The sequence below is a fragment of the Hermetia illucens genome, chromosome 6, assembly GCF_905115235.1.
Source record: "Hermetia illucens chromosome 6, iHerIll2.2.curated.20191125, whole genome shotgun sequence".
NCBI classification, from domain to species: Eukaryota; Metazoa; Arthropoda; class Insecta; order Diptera; family Stratiomyidae; genus Hermetia; species Hermetia illucens.
The window spans coordinates 76,143,809-76,171,446 of NC_051854.1; the positions used below are offsets into that span (position 1 = coordinate 76,143,809).

Consider the following 27,638-nt stretch of genomic DNA (forward strand, 5'->3'; position numbering starts at 1 on the left):
AAATTGAGCCACGTGGACATCCAGGACCATTGACTGACAACGACGAGTTTCGTTTACTAGTCGAATCCGACACGCTTCAATCTGTGAGAGACATTGCAGAGAAACTGGGCGTACACTATTCAACAGTTTCCCGGCATTTGCAACAACTTGGAAAGGTGAAAAAGCTCGACAAATGTGTTTCGCATGCCCTTATGGAGCAAAACATGGCGCTTCCAATGGAAATTTGCAGTTCTTTACTCTCCCGCAACAGAAGCGCTCCCTTTTTGCACAGAATAGTGACATGTGATGAAAATGGAATATTATACGACAATCGTCGCCGATCAGCACAATGGCCAGATGCTGTGCGCCACCGAAACATATGCCGAAACCGAGCCTCCATCTGGAGAAGGTAATGATGACTGTTTGGTGGTCTACAGTTGGAGTTGTGCACTATTCTTTTTTGGCATCTGGAGAAACGAGAAATGCACAGAAATACTGTGCCCAACTCGAGGAAATGCACCAAAAATTGAGTATTCAACGGCCGAGATTGGTCAACAGAGATGATGTGATATTCCTTCACGACAATGCACGACCCCATGTATCCAGAACAACGGTTCAAAAGTTGAACGAATTGCAGTATGAGACTGTGCCTCATCACCATATTCACCGGACCTTTCGCCAACCGACAACCACTTTTTTAAGCATTTGGATCATTTTTTGGCTGAAAAACAATTTAGGAACGAAGAGGTTGTCAAAATAGCCTTCGACGAATTTATCAACATCCGACAGTTGGACATCTACGAAACTGACATATATGCTCTTGAATCTCGCTGGGAGAAGTATTTTCAATCGACTGGCACCTATTTTGACTAAATAAATAAATTTTTGTAAGCTTTTCAGTCCTTTCAAATTATAGTACCAAAACGGCCATTTCATTTGCAACAACCTAATACCATGGAATCAATCCGCTGTTAATCATTTCAACGCTTCCAATGCTGCGGTTGATAAAAATCTACATATTGGTCGGTGGAAGTCTACTGAAACAGTATGTCCTAGAAGCAGTACACAGCGGTAGGTTCTCTCTTTAGTTATATGCTATATATGGTTGCTATTCACCCCTTAATGCGCACTTGGTCCGCTGAAATGCGCTTTAACTCCTTCCAGAACTTTCCGTGACGCAGGCATTTTTCCTGTACTGTTCTGCCCCTAATGTTCTTCTTCAGTCATCTTGGGAGAGTGGATCCCACTGCATGGTTAACCGGCAGTGCAATTGTCGCCCCTTTTTAATGTGTGAACTATCCCTTGCCATTTTCGCTTTCTGATCACATCGTTCAAGGGTAACTTACCTGTGCGCCAATCAAGTTTTTTGTTCGGAACAGTAACAAGGTTACGTGCTACGTTGATACTCCGCCCATAAGTCTTTACGAAGGCTTACGGGCTTTGAGTAATAGAATATTAGCACAGAATAGCCTCAAATTAATCTTGTTGTTGCGATAACTGCCTTTTCAGATTTTAGACAAGTCAGCAAAAGCAGATGTAGTGTTGCGTTGAGCTGTGTTCAGTTCGGTAACGCCGTCGGCAGAAACCGTCTTTCCCAGATATGCAAATTGATCGACCGCTTCGATACTCTGTCTATTCATGCAGACAGGGAGATTGCGAAGACCCGTCACACTGAGAACCTTGGTTTTGTTGGTATTTATATTCAGTGAAACTATACTTGCCTCTCTTTCCAGATCCAGAGCCATTTTGCCAAGGTGCATGATCCGGAGAGAGAGGAAAAAGATCCCATCAGTGTAGTCAGCTCTTGTTATAGCCCCTGACATTGAACACCTTGTTATGGCTCCGACGGCACAGACGTTTTTGAGCGAGCGTTTGCAGACGTCCGCAGTAATTATTATCGGCAAATTTGCGGTCATGGTAGGTAGGTAGGGGGGATGCTAGAGGGAATAATTGCCAACAGATTGTGCGAGGCAGCTGAAAATAAAAGGTTCTTTCCGATATGCAGTTTGGATTGAGGAAAGGTCTCCCACCGTCGATGCAATGAAGGTGGTGGTAGACACCGCTGCCACTGCCATAGAAGGTGAGAGATGGCGATGGTGGTCAAAAGAGTGCTGCGCAGTGGTCACGTTGGACGTGAAGAATGCTTTCAACTCAGTGAACAAAGCGTCCTCCATCCGAATGAACACTCCACGCTACCTGAGAAACATAGTGGCTAGCTACTTTACAGACAGAGAGTTAAAGTACGAGAGCGACAAAGGCACAAATTACTACCGTATATCAGCCCGAGTCCCTCAGGGGTTAGTACTGGGTCCACTCTTGTGGAATATCATATATGATGGATTCTTCCGCCTGTATTTACCAGAAGAGGTAAAAGTAGTAGGTTTCGCCGACGATATTGCTAGGGTTGTAGTTGCAAAGAATATTCACGAGATTAAGGCAGCAGCCAATGAAGCGATCTGGAAGATTATGAGTTGGCCGGAAACTGCTGCACTAGTGCTCGCAGATCATAAAACAGAAACCGTATTGATAACAAGCCGGAAGGTCCTGGAATACTTCAAAGTTTGAGTCAGAAGCCAGACTATAAGAAGCAAGGAGGTAGTAAAATACGACAATAGACTCAAATTCAAAGTGTATGTAGAGTACGTGGAAAAAAGGAAGCACTGTTGCAGGCAGCACTCTCGCGAATGCTGCCTAAATACGTCAGTAAAGTGTTGCTATCTCGAGTTATTAGCTCAGTCTTAGTCTATGCCGTTCCTTATGGCCTGCAGCACTAAGGAAATCAGGAGAAGCGTATTGCGCTCGTACAGGTTATGTACTCTGAGAGCGATTATTATTAAAGGTCACCTTTAATGGTCTGATGGCAGACCCGATGGGATAACTCAACAAAAGGTCAATGGGCGCATAGGTTGGTTCCGATCATCCATATGTTGGTCAATCGTTGTCACGGAGCCTGCAATCACTAGCTAATGCACGTTTCTATCTGGTCACGATGGGTACCGCAAATATCTACGCAGGTTTGGGTATGACGACTCACCAATATGCCCAACCGGCCCAGGTGAGGGAGAAGATGCAGATCATGCAATATTGTATTGCAGTCGGTTCGTGGCGTGGAGGACCACTATTCTGAGCGTGCATCTTCTGGTGGAGCGCATGGTTCAGTCGGAAGACAGATGCTAGGAATTAGTGTATTGGAAAGGAAAAGGCGAGTGAACAGTCATATAGGAATGACAGGATAATTGCTAACCGGCCTTGTGAAGTAATATCTAACGACAGTTCCGTGGGGCGAGCAGTTGAAGGATGCATGGGTCTGGTTTAATAGCAGTTTCTACTGATGTCTTTGGAAGATTGCATATACTGGATTGGCCAAAAAAAGCAGTCACTTTTTGGTCGTAATGAGGTACCACGTGAATGAAAAACTCATATAAATTGAACCTTTACCGTCGTAACACAGCTTAGATTTTACTTATAGTTTATTTACTTAGATACTGAAAACGTCTTACTAAGCTCACTAGTGGTTGAAGCCCTAACAGTCACAGTGGCGTACACATCTAATCGTTTTGAGTTTCTTAAGAATTCTTCATCTCTAAAAATTTGTTGTTGCTCCATGCTTACATAAACTAGATACATCAATTATCGGATTAGGTGACAACCAGACGGGTGCATTTTAATTTAATTCGAATCAAATCAAATTAGGAAAATGAAATAATTTGTTTAAAATGATAAGTGAGTGGCTGATTGTTTGTTGATGTAATACTATATTTTCAGGGTTGTATGGTTTGAGTCTGGAAACAAGCAACATATCAACGATTTGAATTACGCTCGCACGTACTACGCAATTGCCAGTAAATTGATACTATGGGCAGGGGTTACATTAGATAGTATAGTAGTATTTTTAGTTTCAATAGAATATGACATTAAAATTTCTATATATAGGGTTGGAAATTAAATCGTTTATTGGAGAGTATGATTAGAAGACAGTATCTGTTAAGTTATGTCGAATGTTATTTATAAAGTGAGTTAACAGTTGTGAAGAGGCTCCGACTATCGTTAGGTATCGCATATTATCGCGGCTGTAGTCTTACTTAATGCCACTCAGATTATTGCTAATATTATAGCAACAAAAGCCAATGAACGGGCAATTAAAAAGATTTTATGTGACTGCGGTTGACCGCATACGATAGTTTGCTTATCATGGGCATTCAAGCAGATGAATGAATTATTGGTATTTTTTTGAATTTCCCTACAAATTAAAAAAGAGAAGGCAACTTTCTTCTAAATGACGTGAGTTCAGGACCAAACAAAAAAATAATGAAGAGACACATTTTCTGCACACGTGGCATGGTGATTGCTGTTGGCTTCCTTGTCTGATTTCTATGACTCCAGCTCACAGAGCTCAGCTTGATACAGTGTTTGTAGTACCTATTCCTGTTTATGGTACATGCTCATGTAATACAAAGGACTAGATCATCATCATCAACGGCGCAACAACCGGTATCCGCTCTAGGCCAGCCTTAGTAAGGAACTCCAGACATCCTGATTTTGCGCCGAGGTCCACCAATTCGATATCCCTAAAAGCTGTCTGGCGTCCTGACCTACGCCTTCGCGGGAAGGGCCTGCCTCTTCTTCTTTTCCTATCATAGATATTATCCTTATAGACTTTCCGGGCTGGATCGTCCTCATCCATACGGATTAAGTGACCCACTCACCGTAACCTATTAAGCCGGATTTTATCCACAATCTGACAGTCATGGTATCGCTAATAGATTTCGTCATTATGTAGGCTACGGAATCATCCATCCTCATGTAGGGGGCCAAAAATCCTTCGGAGGATTTTTCTCTCTCGAACACGGCCAAGGCTTCGCAATTTTTCTTGCTAAGAACCCAAGTCTCCGAGGAATACATGAGGACTGACAAGATCATTGTCTTGTACAGTAAGAGTTTTCCCCCTATGGTGAGACGTTTCAAGCGGAACAGTTTTTGTAAGCCGAAGTAGGCTCTGTTGGCTGACAACAACCGTGCGCGGATATCATCATCGTAGCTGTTATCGGTTGTGATTTTCGATCCTAGATAGGAGAAGTTATCAACGGTCTCAAACTTGTAGTCTCCTATTTTTATTCTTCCCGTTTGACTAGTGCGGTATGATGTTGTTGGTTGGTAAGTTTCTGCTGCTAGGACTAGATGCTGCTGCTAAAAAAGACTAAAAATAGAGGTTTTCACTTTGACGGCTGATTGTTCAAGTTCCTGCCTAATTCGGTTGTTATCCCCTTTCCATAAAAATTTTCGAATGCATCCTTGGCAATTGCATTCATGATACTCGTTAAATCATCGTCAACCAATCGGGATCTTTCAAGAACTGTGCCCATATGCAACGCAAGACCCGTGGTGGGTCATGGAGAAATGCCGTACGAAATATTGCCATATCTTCGTTACCTTTCTATGGTAGATCTAGACAAAGCGTATGATTGCATATCACAAACGGTCATCCGGTACACACTGCTAACACATCTATTGTCAGAGGAATTTGTATTAAGCCTTAAGTCTAATGCTATTAAAAGAGCAGAATTCGAATTGGGACTCCCGCCCAACAACATCCCTATGCAGATGATATTTTTCTAGTCTCTGCAATTAAATCTCGAGAAAATACGCGACTGACTCCAATAGAACCGGCATGATCATTGGCATTGAAAGCGATCTGCTCGGTACTTACCGCCGTAAGATCCTGTGCGTTGATGAAGCTGCGGAAGACAGAACATGTCGGATGTTGTTCACCTGACCCTCGGAGGAAGGCAGAGGATATCATCCGGATGCTGGGTGAACGAAACCCGGACATGGACTTCGGACACTGGAGGGTAAGGTTTATGAATTCCACAAAGGACCAACCTACAAACGTGAAGGGTTTCAGCTACAATGGAAGTGCGTGCGGAGGATAGTGCATACAGTTGTGGAACCCTCATAAGGGGGCTCTCACTGGCGGAAGGACTACAGAGTAAATCCTTATTGTTAGTTACAAGCGGAAGAAAGAGAAGCTAAAGACGTGAATAGAACTGACTTGATGCCAGTTTATGTGATCGGATCTACGCAAGCCAGACAACATAAACAAAGAAAGGTGTTAAATGGAAAACAGAAGAAAGCCCTGCGTGACCCTTTATGCCTAAGGACATGGGCACTGCTGCACCTCCAATTACAACTATTCCCAAAGAAGTCAAACTTGAGGGGATCGAGTGACTAGTGGTAACATGTGGTCGTGGCATACCTTTTTACTGTTTTCAATTACACATTAGACTAAGCTTATGTCCAAACACGTAAATATTGATCGAATTAATCTTCAGCATGCCAAAGCCTCCTCATATCTACTGCAGCTGCAGGAACACCCTTTTTATTTTTGTGGTGCAAGAGCCAGGTGTTCGATTGGTATTGAACCAGTTAGGGAGGCTAGAATTTTTTACGATGAAGGATCCATAAGACTGAGAGCTGGGGTCCTGATGTCAAGACATTTAGAGGCAACCATGCTAAGATAGTTCTGTTCCTAGGACCTAGTTACAGTTATCTTACAATACCAGATTAATAGCGAGAGAAAAAACATCATAGTTGCTTCGGCTTACTACCCTATGATTTTTGCGTCCTCCACCGACGCAAGAACGAAGAGATCTGGTACAGATCTGGATACAGAATTAAGTGGCCTCGAATGCCTAATAGATTGCGATGCGAACTCTCAACACATTTGTTTGGCTAATGCCAGAGGTGAGAAGTTATTTTATTTCGTTACTTCAGCTGGTTTCCAATCGTCGGGTGCGCAATTACATTCGTAAGACTGAGAAGAAGTGAAATAAGTGACTTAACAATCTCCACTTCAAGGGTCTTAGAGTTGATTATACACTTGCGGGTGCTAGACGAAATCTCACTCTCAGATGATCTTTAATACAAAGGCAGAATCCTAGGGAAATGAATGGGACATAGTCCAATGAACTTCTTAGCAATGAAGTGCAGCCTCTTAGGCAACTAAGAACTCCTTTGAAGGTGAATTGAAGACTCTTGTCCTATTTCTCAAGGCAAAAACGGTGAAACGGTTCCTTGGTGGAACGGAAAATCAATCAGACGACTTCTGAATTTTATTTGTAAAAGCGATAAGAATGGAGACTGGTTAAACTTCCTGAACCCACAGTGGCTCGTTAAGTGTTCGAAATGAGACTCCTTTAGAGCGTCTGTGAGGACGTGAGGTGAAAGAAATACTTAAGGCTGTGTATAGTCCTTAAAATGGATGAGTCAGCTAAGTTGGTCTTAGAAAACCGGATGGTACTTCCACGAACTCCAGACTGGAATTGGTACAGACACTCTTAGAAGTACACCATTCGGGGAGAAGAGGAATGGCGAGAGTTGACGGTTCTTACAACGCTTTCAACACATAAGTGCTGCAGGGGGAATTGGAAAATTGTGAGAGTGCTTGTTACCAATGAAAAGTGAGAGTTTCCATACTGTCCTTTGAACACTTTAAAGCACCTGGCATGGATGGCGTTTATCCAGTAATACTAAAGAAGGATAGAGGGCGGCTGCTAAGGAATATTTCTTAGCATGTCTTACTTTGGGCTAAGTGGCTATTTCTTGGCAGAAGTTTAAGGTAGCCTTCATACCGAAACCTGAGGAAAATGACTCTTGTAGCTCAAAGAAGTTCAGGCAGATCAACTTGACATCATTCTTGCTAAAGGATCTGGAGAGACTGGTTGAGCATCACATTCGTAAGGAAGCGCTAACGTTACACCCACCAAATGAAAACCAACCTGCTTGTCAAGTGGAAAGTCCTGTGAGTCTGTTCTTCATCTTTTGGTTTTGCAAATCTATCTAGATGCAAATCTAAAAGGGTAGTACGCGATGGGAGTGTTCGTGTACATTGAAGGGTCGTTTGACTGTGCGCAACGCCGCTCCAAAAGCTTTGTTATGCCTGCTGGGCGCATGGTGTCGATGATATTTTAATTAAGTGCCTTTATGTTATGCTAACACAGAGCTTGCTGTGTGTTGAAGTGGGTGCCGATCCCTACCTAACAACGGAAGCGACAAAAGGCTGCCCCCAAGGAGATGTGCTCGCGTCACTTCTGTGGAATATGTTGACCGATTCAATACTATGCGAAATTCAAAATTTGTCAATACACACTCAAGCCTATGCTACTGACGTGGCTGTGCTAGCTTCTGATCGGGATTTAGGAACGGTGTATAGAATTAAACAACGTGCTGTTGATTTGATTGACACTTTGGGCGTCAGGCATGGACTTTCAGTAAAGCCAAATAAAACTCCGCTCATTTACAAGAAATAGAAAACTGGATGGAACGCCCAGAAATGAGGAGTACAACCCTGCACATCTCTGAAGAAATGAAATATCCGTCCGAGTCATTCTAGGTAAAAAGCTTCTTTGGAAGAAATATGTAGAGGTAAAAATGAAAAGAATTCTCACAGCCTGTGGGTTGTACATACGGACCTGCACCTCGATACGGGAACACCGGCCTCAGGTGGTAATGTGGATCTATGTTGGTGAGGGGTGGCTTAAGGCGCCATAAAATTGTTTTCGCTGTAAACTACACTGCAAAGAACTCTCTGTCTGGGTTTGACCGGTGCCATGAGCACGTCATCCGGCGTAGCTATGAATGCATTACTAAATTTGCAGAACTTGGATTTGTTTATTTAGAGCACTGCAATGAGATCACCTCATAGACTAATTCGATTAGATCTATGGGGAAACAATGGACATGGGGGGCACGAAGCATTGGAAGAGTTATTGGGAGAACTGAATCCAGTTCTTATAATACCTTCTAATTATTGGATCCCCATACATCTGTTGGGTAAAAAATTTGAGGCTATCCTGAAGAGGAGGACTGGGTGGTCCCACAGAAATGCGATATATACGAAGACCGATGGCTCAAAAGCAGAACAGGAGCAAGAGTCTACCTCTCGAGTAAAAACGAAAAGTGGACTTTTCCTTTGGAACAATATGCAACGATTCTTCAAGCTGAAGGGTAGACGATCCTAAGGGTGGCAACCTGGATGATTGACGAGCGGTTACAGGGCAGGTCCATTGCAATTTGTAGAGGTAGCCAACTGCGCTGTCCTTTGATCACCTCAAAATCTTTCAGGAATATAGAAATCGATTGAACTCTACTTCACGATTCAGTACCGTGGAACTACTCTAAGTAACTGCTCTCTCTGGTGTAGGGGAAAATGAAATCCCGGATGCCTTATCGATAGGGGGTTAAATTTCCCCCATGCCAAGAGCGGAACCAACAATTCGAGTTTCGGTAACATTGGCTAAGGCTGTCTTCAAAAACTGGGTAAAAGCCTCCCATAATGACAGGTGGTAGAACCTAAATGTTGCCAGACACACCTAACTTCTCTTGTCAGAACCTAATAAGCATACTGCAAAGTTTATCTTGTCGAAAACTTCAGATCTTTGGTACTGATGTGTTTCAGTTCAGTAGCATCCCATCCGTGAACGAAAATCCTGCGATATATAAACGTATCTGGGATATTTCGTTAAACGGGGGAGTGGAGTACAATAGGTCGGGCTGAGTGCTCAGAGCCTATTCTTCTCTCCTACCTTTCACGCACAAACATAATAAAGAACAAAAAGGCGATCGAAACTGGGATGACCTGGTATGGTATACTAGATACTTTTTTACTTTTTTGACGTTTTTGTGGGTGTTTCATGTGGTGGGACATCCGGAACGAGGCAAATCGTCTACCCCTCTTAAGACTTTTATACCGTTCGTATGCTCGAGAGTAACCTCTTTGCTCAACAAAACTATCCATATTAACATGCAATAAACGGTAAACATTTGATTGATGTAAACAGACGTCAGGTAGATACTAATTATTTATTTATTTTTTTTCAATTTAACGGAGAACAAACAGAGCAAACTCCAATTATTTATTGTCCTCAGGAGGAGGAGAAAGCAAAAATCTTATCCTACGTTTAAAACTACTTAAAATAGAGAAGTTATAAGGACCAAGCTGTTGTGCGTTGTAATTTCGCCAAACCTAGGAATCGGGGAATGAAAGTAGAGTTCGGGCTCTGCGAAGGGCACGTTGAAAATGTCTGCGTTCCGTGTGTTATAAGACGCAAGACGGCAGGTGATGTCGTTAGCGGCGGAGCAGTCTATCACACCCGAGGAAAGTTTAAACAAGTCGGGAAACCGGAAGCTGATCGCTTCAGGTATGACAGGTTTTATGTATTTCCCGTATAAAGACGTTTGAATGTGAATTTGCCTCATTAGTACGTAACACGTAATATACGCATACATTATGTGGGAATATCCACTTTCGGGTGAAATTGACATTCAAAATCTTGAATTTCTAAAGAAGTGACAACTTTGATCTATTATAACTTTAATAGTAATAGTGCAATGTTCACCAAACTTGGTAGGGTCAAGCTCTATAGCCACCATATAATGGCAGCCTCTTGATTTTTTTCAGATTTTTCTATTAGGCGGTTTCTGAGAATGGCCCTGTTAAATAAATGATCACTTTCGACCCCCCGAACTCCCCGCCGTTCCAACAAATGGCAAAACTAAGACCAGCTTCGGAAAGTACTAACCGAGACCTTTCATTTGATACCCCAGATGACTATATTTGATGAAAAAGAAATGTACACACCCGTTTTGCATATATGGGGGCTTCCCCTTAAATTCGGAGCAGTACTCGAGAGTATTCCTCACGAGGGAGTTGAAGAGAGCTAAGGAGTCAAAATCAGAGGAGAAGCGAAGTATAAAACCTGACAATTTTGCTGCTGGATTGGTGACTTCGAGGCAATGGGTGTCAAAGCGGAACTCATTGTTGAAAGTGACGCCGAGGTCTTCAGTTGAATTTAAGCAGGATAAGGAATGTGCGTGAAGAGAGTAGGAGAAAGAGAAAGAAAGTGGGTGAGGATTTGAGGGAGTAGCATATAGAGTGACACTTTCTGACGTTTAGCGCTAAACCGTTAGTCGAGCACCAACGAACCAGAGTGTCCAGGTTAGATTAAAGGGAAACACAGTCGTGATTTACAGTGTCGAAGGGTTTAGCGAAATCAGTGTAAATGGTATGTACTTCTTGCCGAGAATTTAGACATTCGGCGAAAAAGTTGGTAAACTCAATCAGGTTGGCGGCAGTGGACCTCCACTTAACAAAGCCGTGTTGCTCTTTTACTATGTGATGGCCAAAGCGGGCGGACAACCAGTCGCTGACATATCTTTCCAGGATTTTGGAACAGGAGGTGGGGAGGGAAATGGGACGGTAATTCTCGGCAAGCGTACTATTGCCACCTTTGTGTATGGGGATGATGAGAGCCTCTTTCCACAAGCCGGGAAAATGATTTTCTTCGAGGCTATATATTGATATATACATTGGTGTTGAAATATTGATATCTATATCAGTTAAGATGGTATTAACTTTAAGAAAACGGAAAATAATGGGTTTTGCAATTCGTGATTCCTTTAAATTAAAAGTCTCCTGTGCTTTTGGATCATAGGGTAGACCACTACATATAGCATCCTAGTAGAAAATTTCATGGAAATTCAATTATTATTAACAAAGTTATAGTATCTATTTTGAGCACATAGAATATCAGTCAACTGAACAGTCTTGAACAAATGGAACCACCATATTCTTACATAAAAGATTCATGAAACCTTTCATACCTCGAGCGTTGAGCCTCCAGTTTTCGATTTGTTTCCTTTTTACTAAATTAAATTTAGACACATTTCATTTTGCCTATTTTTCTGAAAAAATTTGATAAATTAATAAGACTTGGAAATTTTTAACACTTGCGTTTTTTTGCAGCTTTGGTTGGATCTCTTACCATTGGTACAACATTCCTACTATCGCCAATAGCTGGTGTCCTTACGGATAAGATTGGCTTACGACGAACAACTTTATTTGGTGGACTTCTATCCGCTGGTGGAATGTTCATCTCATCATATTGCACTGAAAGTATTGAAGCACTCTACCTCACCTATGGAGTTATGTTCGGTTTGGGAGCTGCATTAGCCTATACACCGACCCTAGCAATCTTGGGACATTATTTTAAGAAATACTTGGGAAAGGTGAGCGGATTTGTAACGGCTGGGTCAAGTGTTTTCACGGCTATCCTACCTGCTGCACTGGATTACTTGGTCAAATTTCATGGCTTAAGGGTGACATTGCTCTGCATGGCAGGGATTTTGTGCTTCGTGATTGTATGCGCGTTTGTTTATAAGCCACTCCATCCACCACCGCAACCAGTGGCAAGGAAGCCAGGACGATCGGAGTTGAATACATTCATGAGGACTATGATAAACGTAGACATTTGGAAGAGGAAGAGATATGTAATATGGGCTCTGTCAGTGCCTATAGCGCTTTTTGGATACTTCGTTCCATATGTGCACATGGTGAAGTTCATACAGACATCATTTGAGGATTCGAATGAGAATCTACCAGTTGCATGTATTGGCATTTCATCAGGAATTGGTCGTTTGTTGTTCGGAATAATAGCTGATCTGCCTGGAGTGAATCGAATTTTCCTACAGCAAATAGCCTTAGTATTCATTGGAACACTGACTATGCTCCTTCCTGCAACTAATTCCTATGTTCTCTTGATCATCTTTGCCCTAATTATGGGACTTTTTGATGGATGCTTTATATCGCTACTGGGACCAATCGCCTATGAGTTGTGTGGACCAAGAGGAGCAACGCAGGCTATTGGATTTCTATTGGGAATGAGCTCGATTCCACTCACAGTTGGTCCTCCAATAGCTGGAAAGCTGTTCGATCTCACAGGCTCTTATACAACGCCTTTTGTATTGGCTGGAATTCCACCATTAATCGGAGCCACAATGATGTTCATGATGCGATGTATACGTGATGAAAATGCTGTCCGGGATATCGCTGAAGTCAATGAAAGAAACGAACCACTTACGAAAACTGCTTGGGATTTAGGTAAAGATTTTTTTTTTACTTTTCCAATCACAAATATTTCGATTTATCTAAAAACAATTCTTTTTTCTTCAAGAGGGCAAATTAGACCATCACCAGACCAATGGTTTCACGCATTCTGTGAATGATACAAGGAAAGCTTCATTGGCCACAACAGGTATTTCCGCTAGAACTGCTTTGCTTAAAACTTGCAGTATGTCGACTTTGGTGACGGATCGCTGTGTGCTAAATTATCCTTCATCCTTACCAACTGAACGTCGATATTTATACTCAATATTTTAGTGATTTTAGTTTTTCGTTGTAGTGTAATGCTAACATTTCTCCTATGAGTATTGTATGCGAAACTTTCGCTTGCTTGTATTTAATATGCTTTTACTAATTTAGTCCTTTGAGGATAAGTTTGTGGTAAGAATTTTGTTAGTTTGTGGTGTGTATTGTGGATATGGCAATTTTAGTTTCTAGTTTTTGATATAGACGAGCTTTTTATTGGGCTAATTTTGATGTTTAAATGTAGATGCGTAGGATGATAACCTGAAAGTAGCTTTTTCGTTCATGTACCATAAATTTCCTTGGCTAAGGATGCATAAATTTGATATTGTAAAATTGTGAACGCTACGTATAGATATTGTAGCGTCTCAATGCTAAAATTCTTTTCAGCTTGTAGTTGTTGAACCAGATAATTCCAAGCGGATTAGTTCAATAATGACGTTCTACATTGAAAAAAGTCACCCTCATATTTTTAGCCCAAGGGGACATTATGACCTTTTCTTCAATTTTCGTTGTTGTTTGGCTATCACTAGCTAACCCATGAGTCCTTTTGCCCTCCTTCAAGAATTTGCCTTTTCGTCGAAATGGTACAGTGTAAAGTTAGTTCTTGGTCTCTCGAAGTCCTCGTCTCCATTCTTCGTGATCGAGCGACTACTTCTTCAATTGGTGGAGCCGACTCATCTATACTGGGGTTTCCTAGGTAGTTGTCAAGCTTTCACCTTGCTTTTGAGTGGTCTCTTCATGGGTCGCTGAATCAATGTTTTACCTGCTGTGAACTGAAATAAGGTAATACGAGGTATGTAGAATGCTTCGATTGCAAGCATAATTCATCTTCCGATTTCGTCCATATCGTTCTTGTCTGTTCTCATTTTTGTTTGATTGGTGTGTTCATTTTAGCTTTTTTCACAACTTTGTTCTTTTTAAGGTTTTGTGTAAAACAAACCCTTATTAAAATCGATTCACTGTCTCTTTTTTTTTTTTTTTTTGGGAGTAGGGTAGGTGAATGCGTTTACGCACAGAGTGTTGGACTCCCGCAACAGCACGCTGGCGGACTACCAACTAAACACCTCCCTGTCATCAGAGAACTAGCGTGGAACCGTTTGACACATTACTTCGGGCTAGCCCTCCCGCTCTCCCGGCTTTGGGAGCCTTCAAGTCAGGGAATTCCTTTCACCAACGGGAGGGGAGGAGAGGCTGGGAGTTGTTAGTTCAGGGAACCCCTTACCGTCCGATACCTCTGCCGGTCGAGTTCAATCTTCTTCGTAGTAAGAAAAGCCCGAACATAATGCGCAATACGATTCCAGCTGCCAGCGGTCTTCAGCATCTCTCTGACAATGTTGTCTGGAGAGAGCTCCCCTGTGTCTGCACCTCTCGCAAGAGAAAAAGGTGTGTTCAGCGTCATCCGCCACTCTATTGCAGAACACACAATCAGGAGATCGCGCCTTCCCAACCCTGTGCAGATAAGACTGAAAACCTCCATGCCCACTTAGAAGTTGGGTAAGGAAATAATCAATCTCACCGTGCTTTCTGTTCAACCACGGGCCTAATTTGTCGATGAGCCGCGCGGTCCACTTGCCCCTTGGCTCATTTTGCCAAGAAAGTTGCCACTCGTTAAGGGTGCGTTGACGTTCTTCACGGGCAACCACTTCTCTTAAGTTTTCGCTCTTACGGCGGTAGATAGCTTTGCGCTCCTTGACAAGGAGGGCAACGGGGATCACTCCCGCAATCACCATCACAGCCGGTTCGGAGACGGTGCGATAAGCAGACGCCACTCGCAAAGCTCCCCGCCTCTGCACTTGAGCCAGGCGTTTACGATGCACCTCCTTGTCAAGGGCATCAGCCCATACCTCCGCACCATAGAGAAGGACGGACTGCGTTGCTCCCATGAGGAGACGTCTCCAAGTTGATATAGGGCCGCCGACATTCGCCATTAGCCGACTCAAGGCCGCGACTCCTGCTGCAGCCCTGTCCGCGGCTGCTTTGATTTGCTCGAAGAAGCTCATCTTCGAGTCGAGCATTAAACCAAGGTATTTAATCACTGGTTTTGACTCTATAGTCAACTCGCCGATCGATATGGGACGCAAGGTCGGGATTCTCCTTCTGGTCAGGATGACTACTTCGGTTTTTTCCAGCGCAAGGTTGAAACCGTGAGCAGTCATCCATCCGCTTACCCATCGCATCAATATGCCAAGTCTGCTTTGCGCCTGTTCAACAGTGCGTCCGGCAACAAGTGCCGCAACGTCGTCTGCATAACCGACCAGGCGCGACTCTTCAGGCATATCGAGTCTCAGCAGACTATCGTAGGAAGCGTTCCAGAGGTCCGGCCCTAGGATGGATCCCTGCGCTACTCTCGACGTGATTTCCATCCTCCTCTGGCCCTCTAGCGTCTCATAGAACAGGGAGCGGTCTTTCAGATAATCCCTGAATATCCGCAAGAGATAGCTTGGCACGTGAAAGGAGTTCTCTAGTGTGCCTAGCATATCTGTCCATCTTACGGAATTGAAGGCATTTCTGACATCAAGCGTTATGAGGAGCACTATGCGTCGAGATCGGCGGCTGTGTGCCCCGGCTCGATTAAACGCATCTACCTCCATAACAGCATCCACTGTAGATTTCCCTGTTCTAAACCCGAACTGCCTTGCGGATAAGTCCCCGGCAGCACGGATCGCTTCAGCGAGTCTACCTCTGATGAGCTTCTCGAGCACTTTTCCGGCCATGTCAAGCATACACAGCGGTCGGTATGCAGACGGGAGCTCCGGGTCTACTTTTACCCTTACTGATCAACGCGAGTCTGGCCACTTTCCAGCGACAAGGAAAAATGCCCTCCTTCAAGCACGCGTTGAACGCTTCGAGCAGCAATTCTGGCCGTTGGCGGAACACCAGTTTGTAAACTTCCGCCGGGATGCCATCAGGACCTGGCACCTTCCTGTTTTTCATAGTGAGAACCGCTTCTTCGAGTTCTCCCATTGTGAAAAGGGGGCAATCCACGACGCTTTCTGCGCTGTTTACATCAACCCGTACAGGGTGTCTGGGGAACAATGCCCGCACAATGCGGTCCATCTGGTCGGTGCTCAATATGCAGGGCTTCCGCAGAGCCCCGATTTTCCGAGTGACAAGCTTATAGCTAAGTCCCCACGGGTCATCATTCACCTCGTTAACAATATTTTGCCAGCCGCGAGCTTTGCTTTTATTTATAGCGCTGCGGAGTCTCCTTTTTCCTGATCTATATTGTGCTTTTATGGCACATGCCTCCTCGTTGGTGTACAAACGTTGTGCCAAACGGCGGAGCTTATGACACTCCTTCCGTAGGTCGGCAATTTCCGCCGTCCACCAGTACATAGAAGGCTTGTCGCGCCTGGGGCCTCTCCAGGGCATGGAAGCCTCACACGCCGTCGTTATCAGATTTATCACTGAATTTACGACGGTGTCAGCTGCGACACCACCACCCCCCGGAGTGCCCCCCAGCGCGGTCCTACCTGCTCCAAGAGCTTCGACGAACCTTCCGATATTCACCTTCGCGACATTCCACACGCAGGGGGAACGTCGTGTTGGTGCTCGCCGGCAAGTAGCGTCAAACACTTCGAACGCAATGTACTGATGATCACTTGCCGAGAAGTCTTCTAGGACTCGCCACCCGTCCACCGATGATGCCAAAGATTCCGACGCAAAAGTGATGTCGGGAATGCTTCCTTCACAATCTGGGCGCCGAAATGTTGGCGTGGATCCGGTGTTTCAAATTACGAGCCCGGTTCTCGCCGCCATTTTAAGAATCCGTTTCCCTCTGGAGTCTGATTGAGGCATGCCCCATTCAAGAGCCCTGGCATTAAAATCACCGCCAACCAGGATTCGTCCCTCCGTGCTCGAAACGGCGTCCTTCAGAGCATCAAGCCGGCGCTGAAAGTCCGGAATCGACTCATTCGGCGTCAGGTAAACGCTAAAAAACGTTATCCCTAAACACCGGATCCAGACAAATCCGTCCCTCCGGCCTTCGGCAAGAACACGAAGTCGAACGTCGTCCCGAACCCAGATGGCAGCGGTGCCCGATAAGTCGAGATACCATGAGGACGGGTCCTTGTTTCGGTATTGCTCGCTAATCAGCACTAGATCAGCATTTACTTCCGCAGCGAACTGTGCTAGCAACTGGTGAGCGGTTGCACTCCGGTGCATGTTAATTTGCAAAATGCTGATCATGGCGTTCGCACCCTAGCCCTCTCCAATTCCGCCCTGAAGATTGGACACCGTCCCGAGCCCGCAGTGTGTGCGACGCTTTCGCCAGATGCGCCACGATCCCTGCAGAGAACACAACTCTCGCTGTCTCTTTGTCTATCTGTCACACGCACTTTTCTCCAAAACGGCTAAACCGATTCGAACGAAATTTGGTGAACAGATGGGAACTATGAAATCCCACGCATACAGCGAGTGACATAAATTTAGGTGGAGTTTAAAGGGAGTTCCCCATACATGCAAAGGGGGGATTTAAAAAAAATTTCACCGGATACAAATCCAACTATTATGGTCAAAGTTATAGCAGTTTAAACTTCAATTTCGTGCGACTTAACAGCATCCTAAGCCATACAAATAATATGATGACGTCATAATTAACGAGAATAATTGACATTCGAGTGAAATATTAAAATTCCATTCATAAAGAATCTATTTCTCCCCAGCCCTTTTTATATCTGGTGTCGGTTAAATTCATGGCATTTGCTAATAATAACTCAGAGCGCGAAGCGTATGAGGTTGACTATTATCAATGCAGGGCTTTCCATCAAATGATTTATGTAAATCGCTTTCTAAAATCTAGAGGGCAATGACTTCGGCCGATCTTTTGGTTGCTTACCATTGACTTCGATGTTCAGATCAATCTTGGTAAGTGAATTCTCGTTAACGCGAATTACGTGACCATAGCATCGAAGACGCCTTCCGCGGAGTTCCTCTACGATGCGTGTAATCCCATATTGATCGCGGATATCCTCATTTCAGATGTAATCAAAACGTGTCACGCCACCAGGCCAATGCAACATTTTCGTCTCAATTACCGCAAGCCGCCGTTCATTGTCTTTTATAGTTGGCCAACACTCAGAACCATAGTGAGTAAATTTTAGATTTGAAACGTTCGTTGATACGTCGATCACAAAGAACACCAGTGGAACGCCACTTTATCCAGGTTGCGTTAATGCGTGAAGCAATTTCATTACGTTGTTTTCCATTGGCTGATAGCATTGACCCGTGATATTTAAATCGCTCAGTTGTGGTCAGGTCACTGCCGCTAACAGAACTGAGCAATTTAAATATCTCGAGTCAATGCTATCAGCCAATGGAGAACAGCGTTATGCTCCTCAAGCGTCAAGCTTGCGGTTTTCCGACTTTTTTGCTTTATTTTTAGACCATTTTCCTTCGCTGCCTTGTTGAGCGGCTCCAGAACCTCTTTAATTACTACTTTTATATGGTTGCCATAAACCCAATATGCTCCAGCTGGCTCCACGGTATTCCCAGAAACTTGCATTCTTACACCGTTCTACGCCGCGTAGTTCTAGGACTTTTCTGTCATTTTCGGATAGTGGGCTGACCCGCAGTGGAGTTGCCACCTTTCCCTAATGTGCCCTATCAACCGTTACTTCCGTTTTCTAATCAACATATCTGTGGGTATCTGATCTGTACGCCGACGAAATTCTTTATAAGTTATTGACAACGCATATATGCATATATGAGTTGACAAAAGCTTGTACCCCGTGAGTGATAGTGGAGGACATTGTCCATGTTCCAGACAGAACTCTGGCGCGGAACAGCCTCAACTTGATGTTAGTGTTGAGATAGTTGCATTGCATTTAGGCAAAAGAGCGAAGGCGAATTTAGCACTGTTAATATTTCGAGCGTAAGTTTCCGTTGCGATGATCAGTCACACTCACTAAGGTTCTCGGTTTTGTTGTTGTTTCTGATGCACTACATGAAATTTCAGTACAAAATCCTTTCCTTGCTCCTTGATAGGGCTACATGAAGAACATCACCAATAACAAGACGAAAAGGTATCGACAACAAAACGCAGGACTGACGGACTTAGCTTAGTAGAGACTTTACTTTGACGTTCTGCACAATAATATATCGTCTGATAATATCTATTAGTTTCTCCCGGAATACCCCTCCTTCGTAGAACATTTCAGATACACACACTGTTCACGCTGTCGAAAACTTTCTTGAAATCGATGAAGAGCAGGTGGATTGGTCATCTACAATGAGCCGGAGTTTGTTGATATAATCGGTTCGGAAGGATGCAGAACAGAAATCAGTCTGCTTCCTGTTGATGAAGCTTTTGAGGTGTTCATTAATGCTTTCTAGGATGATTTTAGCTGATATCTACGTGGAGGCAGGAAGCATGCAAATGTCCCTCCAGTTGTCGCACTCGAGAAGAGTATGTTTCTTCGAAATTTTAAGATCACAGATTCCTAGAATTTACGAATGATTGGAAGTAACAACTCTGCGGAGACAGCAGGAGCTGCACGTCCTTTTGGAACATAAACGGTAAACTCAATCTGCAACAGAGGCAAAAACACTTTTGATGTAGTGCTCATCAATATTTTCGGTCAGGTTGTTTCAAGTTTGTGCCGCTTACGCAGTAACACACGGTCCTTTTTGAATTTTGGAGGCCCACGCTCCCTCGCCCGATACAATAGCATCACACATGGAAGTTAAACGTCTATCATATGTTAGACTTTTCCGTAGCCGATGGTAGTACCTTTATTATTACGCACATTCAGAAGGTAACCCCTAAATCTACTACTTATCCCAATATGGTGGACCTGCTTCAATGTTTGTTGCCGATCAGCCGAAACATAACGGACTTTGGAGCAGGCACTGCACTTAACAGTGTGTCGCCGATGACGAAATGGTTAAAGCTGCATAAGTCTACAAATCTTTCACTGTTGTTGTTACGGTCACCAAGACTATGCTTCTCGATTACATGCACTACCAAGGGTTGTCATAGCCCACCTTGGCATTCAGATCACCCAATGATCACTCTTAACTAGGTAGTATGTTCGTTGAAGCCAGCTCATCTATTTGTTTTAATCTCGAGGGTGGTATCCCTATAGTCCCAAACAGGAATGCACTTTTGGAAATTGAAAGAAACAAATCGGGAAATCAGAATCTGGAGGCTTCAGGTACGAAAGGTTCCGTGTATTTCTTTTATAAAAACATTTGAATGGACACTTGTCCCATTAGTACCTAACATGGGTATAAAGGGTATTTCGGAGTCTAAGCGTGTTTTTCGCCAGTTGAATAGGTTCTGTGAACGGACCCGTGAAAGATATTACCGCTTTTCAGTCGCCACCATCCTTCCTTCTGCATTAAATGCCAAAACTGAGATAAAGTATTAATTGAGACCTTTCATTTGATACCCCACATGACTGTATTCGGTGAAAAAAATTTACACCCCCTTTTGCACGTTCTTAAAGTTACTGTAATGCACTGAGTATAAGGGTAAAAGAAGGGATTGGGAAGGGAAAGTGGATTATGAACAGGTACGTCGTTTTGTTTGGGAGGCCGATTATATTGAACTTAGGAGTGGGGACCTGTGTAGACGCCTACTCCACCTTTCCTTTCAAAAAAAACGGTTATCACTTCTATAAGAATGAAGTATTTATGGGAAAGGGTTAGTGCGAAGGAGGTGCTCCATGATCATCTCAATTGCCAGACAGTGGGCAACTTAGGGGTTAGGGTATGTTAGACACTTCTCAAGGAATTTTACCGAGTCTTCTGTTGGGAAAACATCGATGCGTGGTGTTCGGAGATTTCGTAGAGTATCTGGTTGGATATGTACTTCGTACCATCATCCTTTTTGAATTTGCCAGTACAGTGGAGGAGGACTTGCCTTTCCTTGAAGACTGGCCTTCCCTTATGATAAGGAGAGGTATCGATCCAGAAGATGAAACCAAAAATGGTTAAAAGTCGAATAATTGCATATAGCACAAAATCTTGACTCTTGGTGGAGTAGGCTTATGAAAGCGGACTAGGGGGGTACAATGATTCGAAGGCGCCGTTTGCACGATTTTGAGTTTATAGTGACGCCAAGTTAGATAGCTTGGTTCATTGTTGAGAGGGAAAACATATGGATTCATAAGGTCATCGGCATATTGAAAGATTCTGTGGGCGCGAATGGAAGTGAAGGGCAAGACCCTTTAGCTTATAGAAGAGTCCATATTGCCCTACTTATTACAAGCGTTCCTTATGCCAAGAACGCAAGCCATTGTAAGTGTCGAGGAAGACATCAGTTTTAAAAATTAGGATGGCTTGTTCAACCGGTTGATCCGTTAGGTTGCGAACTGAAAGTCCGGAACGAACTTCCTTTTATCACAGTGGCTAGATTTGATAGCCGATCCTAAAGCTATACAGAAAAGAGGGGAGGGGCTTTTGTTTTTCTTTGGGATGGGTACAATCCGAGAACACTTTCAACTTACAGGGTACTGGAAAAGTCCAGCTTGGCTGGTTGTTTGACAGTAGGAAAGTGAGGATGGAAGGGAGTTAATCGATGCAGTGATTTTAGTTTTAAAGCTTTGGTCAAGTACGTGGACCCTAGAGTGGTGGGCTTTCATGAAATAGGGGGGCGTTTGCTCTTTCCGGAAGGGAAATGTTTTGTGGGAGAGTTCGATATTGGAGAGGCAGTCAGGGAGGTGATCAGTATATAGGGTCAAGGTCGTTTCACGGATTGAAGTATCGAGATCATAGATTTCATTGTTTAGGAAAAGTACTGTGGAAAATACCTATTTTGTTGTGGTGGATGTCTTGCAGGATTTCGTCCAAGAGAGAGATGAGATTACTAAAGTTGAGGGAACATGTTTGCACGAGTTCGTCATATACCTCCTGAATAGATTACGAAAGAAGAGACAATGCGGATGCCCTATGCCCCACACATTGTGTGGCAATTGTCGCATATCAAATGAAAGATACTTTGTGGAACTAGGAAGTGAAGATTAGTAGGTACATTCATTTAAGTAATTTCTAATTTCATCTGTTCTGATAGTGACACCAGAACTTTTGAGAAAATCTAGTCTGTTCAGAACGGTCGCCTCTGACTTCGGATAGAGGAATGTTTTCTGCCATAGAATTTTCAAGTACAAAGTCAAGTATGAACTAACTAGTCATCAAGTTTACTCACCCTCAAAAGTTATGACTGCCATATACAGGGTGCGGCAGCATAACTTGATATTCCTTTTTTCAAAACTCAATAAAAACTATTGTATGCATCGGAAAATATTTATTTATTTTTTATAATGTAGGTACATGTCTAAAGTTTTTATTTACATTGTTTTGAAGATCAAATCTGTTAGGTGACGTCCCCCATTCTCCATACATTGCGTAAACCGATTTCTGGCGTTTGTCATGACTCTTGTTAGCATAGCAGGTGTTATGTTGGCAATTGCTTCTTGGATGTTGGTCTTCAAATCTTGTAGGGTTCCTGGACGGTTCACATAAACACGGAATTTCAAAAAACCCCATAGAAAAAAATCACAAGGGGACAGATCGGGAGAGCGTGCCGGCCATTCCAAATCGCCTCTAATTTAGATAAGGCGCTCTGGAAAGTGTTCCCTCAAAACAGCCATCGATGCTCTTGAAGTGTGTGCTATTGCACCGTCTTGTTGGAACCAAGTGTCCCCCAAATCCAAATTTTCTAGCCGTGGGAAAAAAAATTCTGTAGCATGTTTACATACCAGTCCGAATTCACTGTCACTGTAACCTCATTTTCCTCAAAAAACCAGGGATCAATAATTCCAGCTGAGGAAATTGCACACCACACTGTGACTTTGGGTGAATGCAAAAGCTTTTGATGCAATTCTCGAGGGTTGGTGTCAGCCCAGTAGCGCATGTTTTGTTTGTTAACCGACCCACACAAATGAAAATGGGCTTCATCGCTAAAAAAACAATAGCACCCTCGGGAACGACATCAAGAAGAAGCTCACACGCGTTCATCCGAGAATTGAAGTCACGTTCTGAAAGTTCCTGCACTATCGCCATCTTATAGGGATGAAAATGAAGCTCATCACGAAGAATTCTTCTCACAGAACGATCGGATAGTCCAAGGGCAGATGCGTGTTTGCGCGCAGAACGCCGTGGCGATCGCAACATTGACGCTCTCACTGCTTCAATGTTCTCAGGTGATCTAACGGGCCGAGGGACTCCAGTTCTTCCTTTTATCGCACTTGCAGTTTGTCTGAATGTAGTGACCCATGTAACAATTGATTTGCGGTCTGGGACGGGAGCCAACGGGGCTAAATTAAAGCGATTCCGAAATGCACGCAGTGTTGCAATAACCGAACATCCGCTTGAAAAGTAAACCTCAACGGCAAAGGCACACTCCTCACTATTCCAACGCATGATGGCGACTGAACCGTGTCGGGACAAAACTTTACCACAGTAGATCTACTATAGGCAGTACCCTTACAAAAATGACCCCACTTGCAAATGTGCTTGCAGAAGCTTGTCTGTACACATCAGAGACGCTAAACAAGGCAAAGGCATAATCTTTGTCAAATCGTATTGGTAAAAGAGAGATTGGTGAGCTTTTGCTATTCTGGTACTACGGCGTACTCACCCATATAGCAAAAAGTTGTTTCGCGTATTCACTTATACATAAGCAAAAACTTGCCAATCTCACCAATACATTGGCAAGTCCGGGCGGTATGTCAAACACAGCTGATCGGGTTTTCGGTACATCTCGCTCATGCTCAAGGGCAAAACAATTTGAAATCGTGTGTACTCGCACTGATTTCTCCCCTTGAGGGGCAAGGGGGAGTGAGGTAGCTGTCTAGTATCTAACTGTGACTTTACAGTATCCCCTCTTGAACGAGACCACTAGCGCTCCGCTATGACATCAACTAACTGAGTGGCGCGCATTTTAAAAAAGGAAGTTATGCTGCCGCACCCTGTAGAATCGTAGAGACAAAATCCAGGGCCGGTGTGCAAGTTATGCGCGCCCTCCCCGAATATTAAAATTTTACCCTCGGAATCCCTTACCCCATCACCCACACTCCCTGATATGAGTGTTTCTCATTCTAAACTGGTCATAAGATTGGATTCCGCTGCGTTTCAAAGTTTTTCATTTAGCTTCTCTGAATAGTTTAATTGGTGTTGCTTGTGGTATTTTATTGCTTACCTCAATGTGAAAAGATACACACGTATGTAAATAGCTAATCAAAACTTATTTTAAGTTTTTATTGAAAACTATGAATAATATTGCACAGACTGCTTTATGCATAGTTTTACCGTTAGTGCTATGTATGTTATGTATATATCTAGAATCTGTCGCCAGTATATACGTACTACTATTATTCTAGATGTACTTTGTATTCTTAAGACGCAACTGTGATGACTATTGTAATTCTTTTAAAACTATATTTGTAAAATAAATGCACTGAATTTAGACTCATTAACCCACACCGTTTTCTAATTTTGTTTATTTCACTTTTAGACGACTTTTATGTATTAAAAATATTAAAAAAGTTATGGATATCATCTTTTGCTCCTTCTTTTTCAGAATCACTTAATGATGTGCACACAACATCCAACTGAGTCGTCCTTTATTGGAACAAAATTTTATCGGAATTCACAAAATCTTCACTGTTTTGATGTAAAGTGCAAACTCAATACCAAATTCGAATATAAATTTTACTCAACTTACCCCAATTTAAGCTCGTAAGAGCCCACTACACCGAGTGGTGGCTCATAATCGCTTTGTCGTTAGTTTGTAAGTTAGGACTAAGGTACGTAAGTACACACATTCACGTAAACATTCTGCAATTGTCTTGAATTAAGATTGATAAGATTTTATTTATTTCTATTTTGAAATTATGCATGCTAGTGGATGTCAAGATGATTGTAACGATTTTGCTGAAACTTTTTCCAATTTTATCTTCAGACCTTAAGTCTGTTGTGTTCGGAGTACTATTGTCAGTTGAATAGATGAATAAAAAATGCAGAAGTTTTACCTTCTGCCACGAATGGGATTGCTTTTTATTCTTTGTAACCTAGATTATGTATCCTGTCTGCAGAAAAGAACAGTCCAACATCGCAACGGTGGACCTTATGAGATAATCAATTAAGCAGTTTAATATCTGGACCCCGTAAGATTAAAAGATTTCTACTCAGCTTTAGTGAATAAATTATAGATCCCGGTCCAGACCGTTTTCTATGCAACAACCGTGACTCCTTTACGTACAACCTGGGACATACGAAGTTCGCTTGTGAGGAGTGCTTACACAAAGGTCGGCCGACACTTCCACTGGAGCGACTCAAACAGCTTCCATGGTAGATATTTTCCTAAACTAGACAAAATGTTGAATGGTTTGGTGAAATGAGGGCTATGTAGAACTGGTGCTGAACAGAGATTCATTTTTAGAAACTCAAAGACCAAAATAACTTCCTCTGATCAGCGAAACTGATACTTTTTCCATAGCACACGACAGAGGTGTAGTCAGTGAAGTGTAACTAAGCACAAACCGCTGGTACTTCCATACCTTACAGACGGTTCAAGATTAGTATGTGCCGTGTTATGCCTAACAGCAGTTCAATTTCCACAAAGCTATTTTCGATGTTGGGAGGTTGGAAGACTTTGCCACACTATGGGTATCCAAGAAAACCCCAGCACCGACTCCACAGATCATCTTTCATCCTCTTTTTTTTTCTTCAACGTTTATCCCGTTCACAAGCACGTCGTGATCCGTGTCGCCATTTTATTTTATCAAATGCCTGATCTGGATGCTATCTCGATGCGTTTACCATCGACTTTGATGTTCGGACTTGGCAAGTGAATTTCCACCATCATCATCAACGGCGCAACAACCGGTATCCGGTCTAGGCCTACGTTAATAAGACAGACATTCCAATTTTGCGCCGATAGCCCTAAAAGCTGTCTGGTGTCCTGACCTATGCCATCGCTCCATCTTAGGCAGGGTCTGCCTCGTCTTCTTTGTCTACCATAGATGTTACCTTTATATACTTTCTAGGCTGGATCATCCTCATCCATACGGATTAAGTGACCCGCCCACCGTAACCTATTGAGCCGGATTTTATCCACAACTTGACGGTCATGGTGTCGCTCATAGATTTCGTCATTAGGTAGGCTACGGAATCGTCCAGCCTCATGTAGAGGGCCAAACATTTTTCGGAGGATTCTTCTCTCGAATGCAGCCAAGAATTCACAAATCTTATTACTAAGAACCCAAGTTTCAACCAAGTTTCGGAGGAATACATGAGGACTGGCAAGATCATTGTCTTGTACAGTAAGAGCTTTGACCTTATGGTGAGACGTTTCGACCGGAACAGTTTTTGTGAGCTGAAATAGGCTCTATTGACTGCCAACAACCGTGCACGGATTTCGCCGTCGTAGCTGTTATCGGTTGTGATTTTCGACCCTAGATAGGAAAAATTATCAACGGTCTCAAAATTGTAGTCTCCTATCTTTATTCTTCCCGTTTGATCAGTGCGATTTGGTGTTGTTCGTTCTTTGGTTTTTGGGCCTGACGTTGCCCCCATGTACTACGTCTTGCCTTCATTAATATGCAACCCGGGATCGCGCCGCCTGCTCGATCTGAATAAAGATAGACTGTACATCTCGGGTTGTTCTTCCCATAATATCAGTCATGGAATTATATCATAGAAAAATGAAATTTCCATCTCAGCGAAATTTATTTATTTGATTTCTTACATTATTTCTTGAATTTTTTTTCTTTTATTTTATTTTCTTGTTTTTTTATGAATTATTATTTACTTTTCGATTTTATTTTATTATCCTCCTGGTTTTTGTTTTGTTATTGGTTAAATGGAGAATGAATTTCAGCTAATTATTTTTGATTTGAGGACCTCTTTTCCCCCTCCTCCTCTCTTGTCCCAGAAAACCCTCATTTTAAAAGGGACGTCCTCTGATATAATGCCCTGAGGATATCAAAGCAGGATGGGAACAGAATGGCGTCTTACAATACATCTCAGGCAGGGGAAACATTGACCGATACTCGGGCCCGAAATTTTCCGGCTCCACTCGGGTGGTTGAGCCATCATCTTTTTTAAGGTTTTGTGTAAACATAAAACCTTATTAAAATCGGTTTACTGTCTGTCTGTCTGTCTGTCCGTCTGTTTGTCTGTCTGTCTGTCTGTCCGTCACACATATTTTTCTCGGAGACGGTTATAGCGATTGACAAAAAATTTGGTAGAAAGGAGGGAACTGTGAACGCTCACGCATACAGTGAATTATATCCTTTTACGTCGAATTTAAGGGGGTCCCCATACATGCAAAAGGGGGGTGTACAATTTTTTTTCATCAAATATAGTCATGTGGGGTATCAAATTAAAGGTCTCGATTAGTACTTTTCAAAGCCGATCTTAGTTTTGACATTCGTTGGAAGGGTGGGGAGCGCGGGAGGTTGAAAGTGATCACTTCTTTAAGGGGGCCATTCTCAGAAACTACCAAACCGAA

At 43.1% G+C, this 27,638-nt stretch overlaps 1 protein-coding gene across 1 annotated transcript in view; it reads left to right on the forward strand.

Annotated features, from left to right (window-relative positions):
* LOC119659971 (monocarboxylate transporter 10) overlaps nucleotides 1–25,167 on the forward strand; it is a 66,388-nt gene extending 41,221 nt beyond the window's left edge. Inside the window, exons 2-4 of the mRNA XM_038068333.1 lie at nucleotides 11,780–12,913; nucleotides 12,987–13,067; nucleotides 24,705–25,167. Coding sequence (XP_037924261.1) covers nucleotides 11,780–12,913; nucleotides 12,987–13,067; nucleotides 24,705–24,739 — 1,250 coding nt within the window. The 3' untranslated portion in view covers nucleotides 24,740–25,167. The remainder of the gene's footprint in view (nucleotides 1–11,779; nucleotides 12,914–12,986; nucleotides 13,068–24,704) is intronic.
* Nucleotides 25,168–27,638: the final 2,471 nt, after the last annotated feature.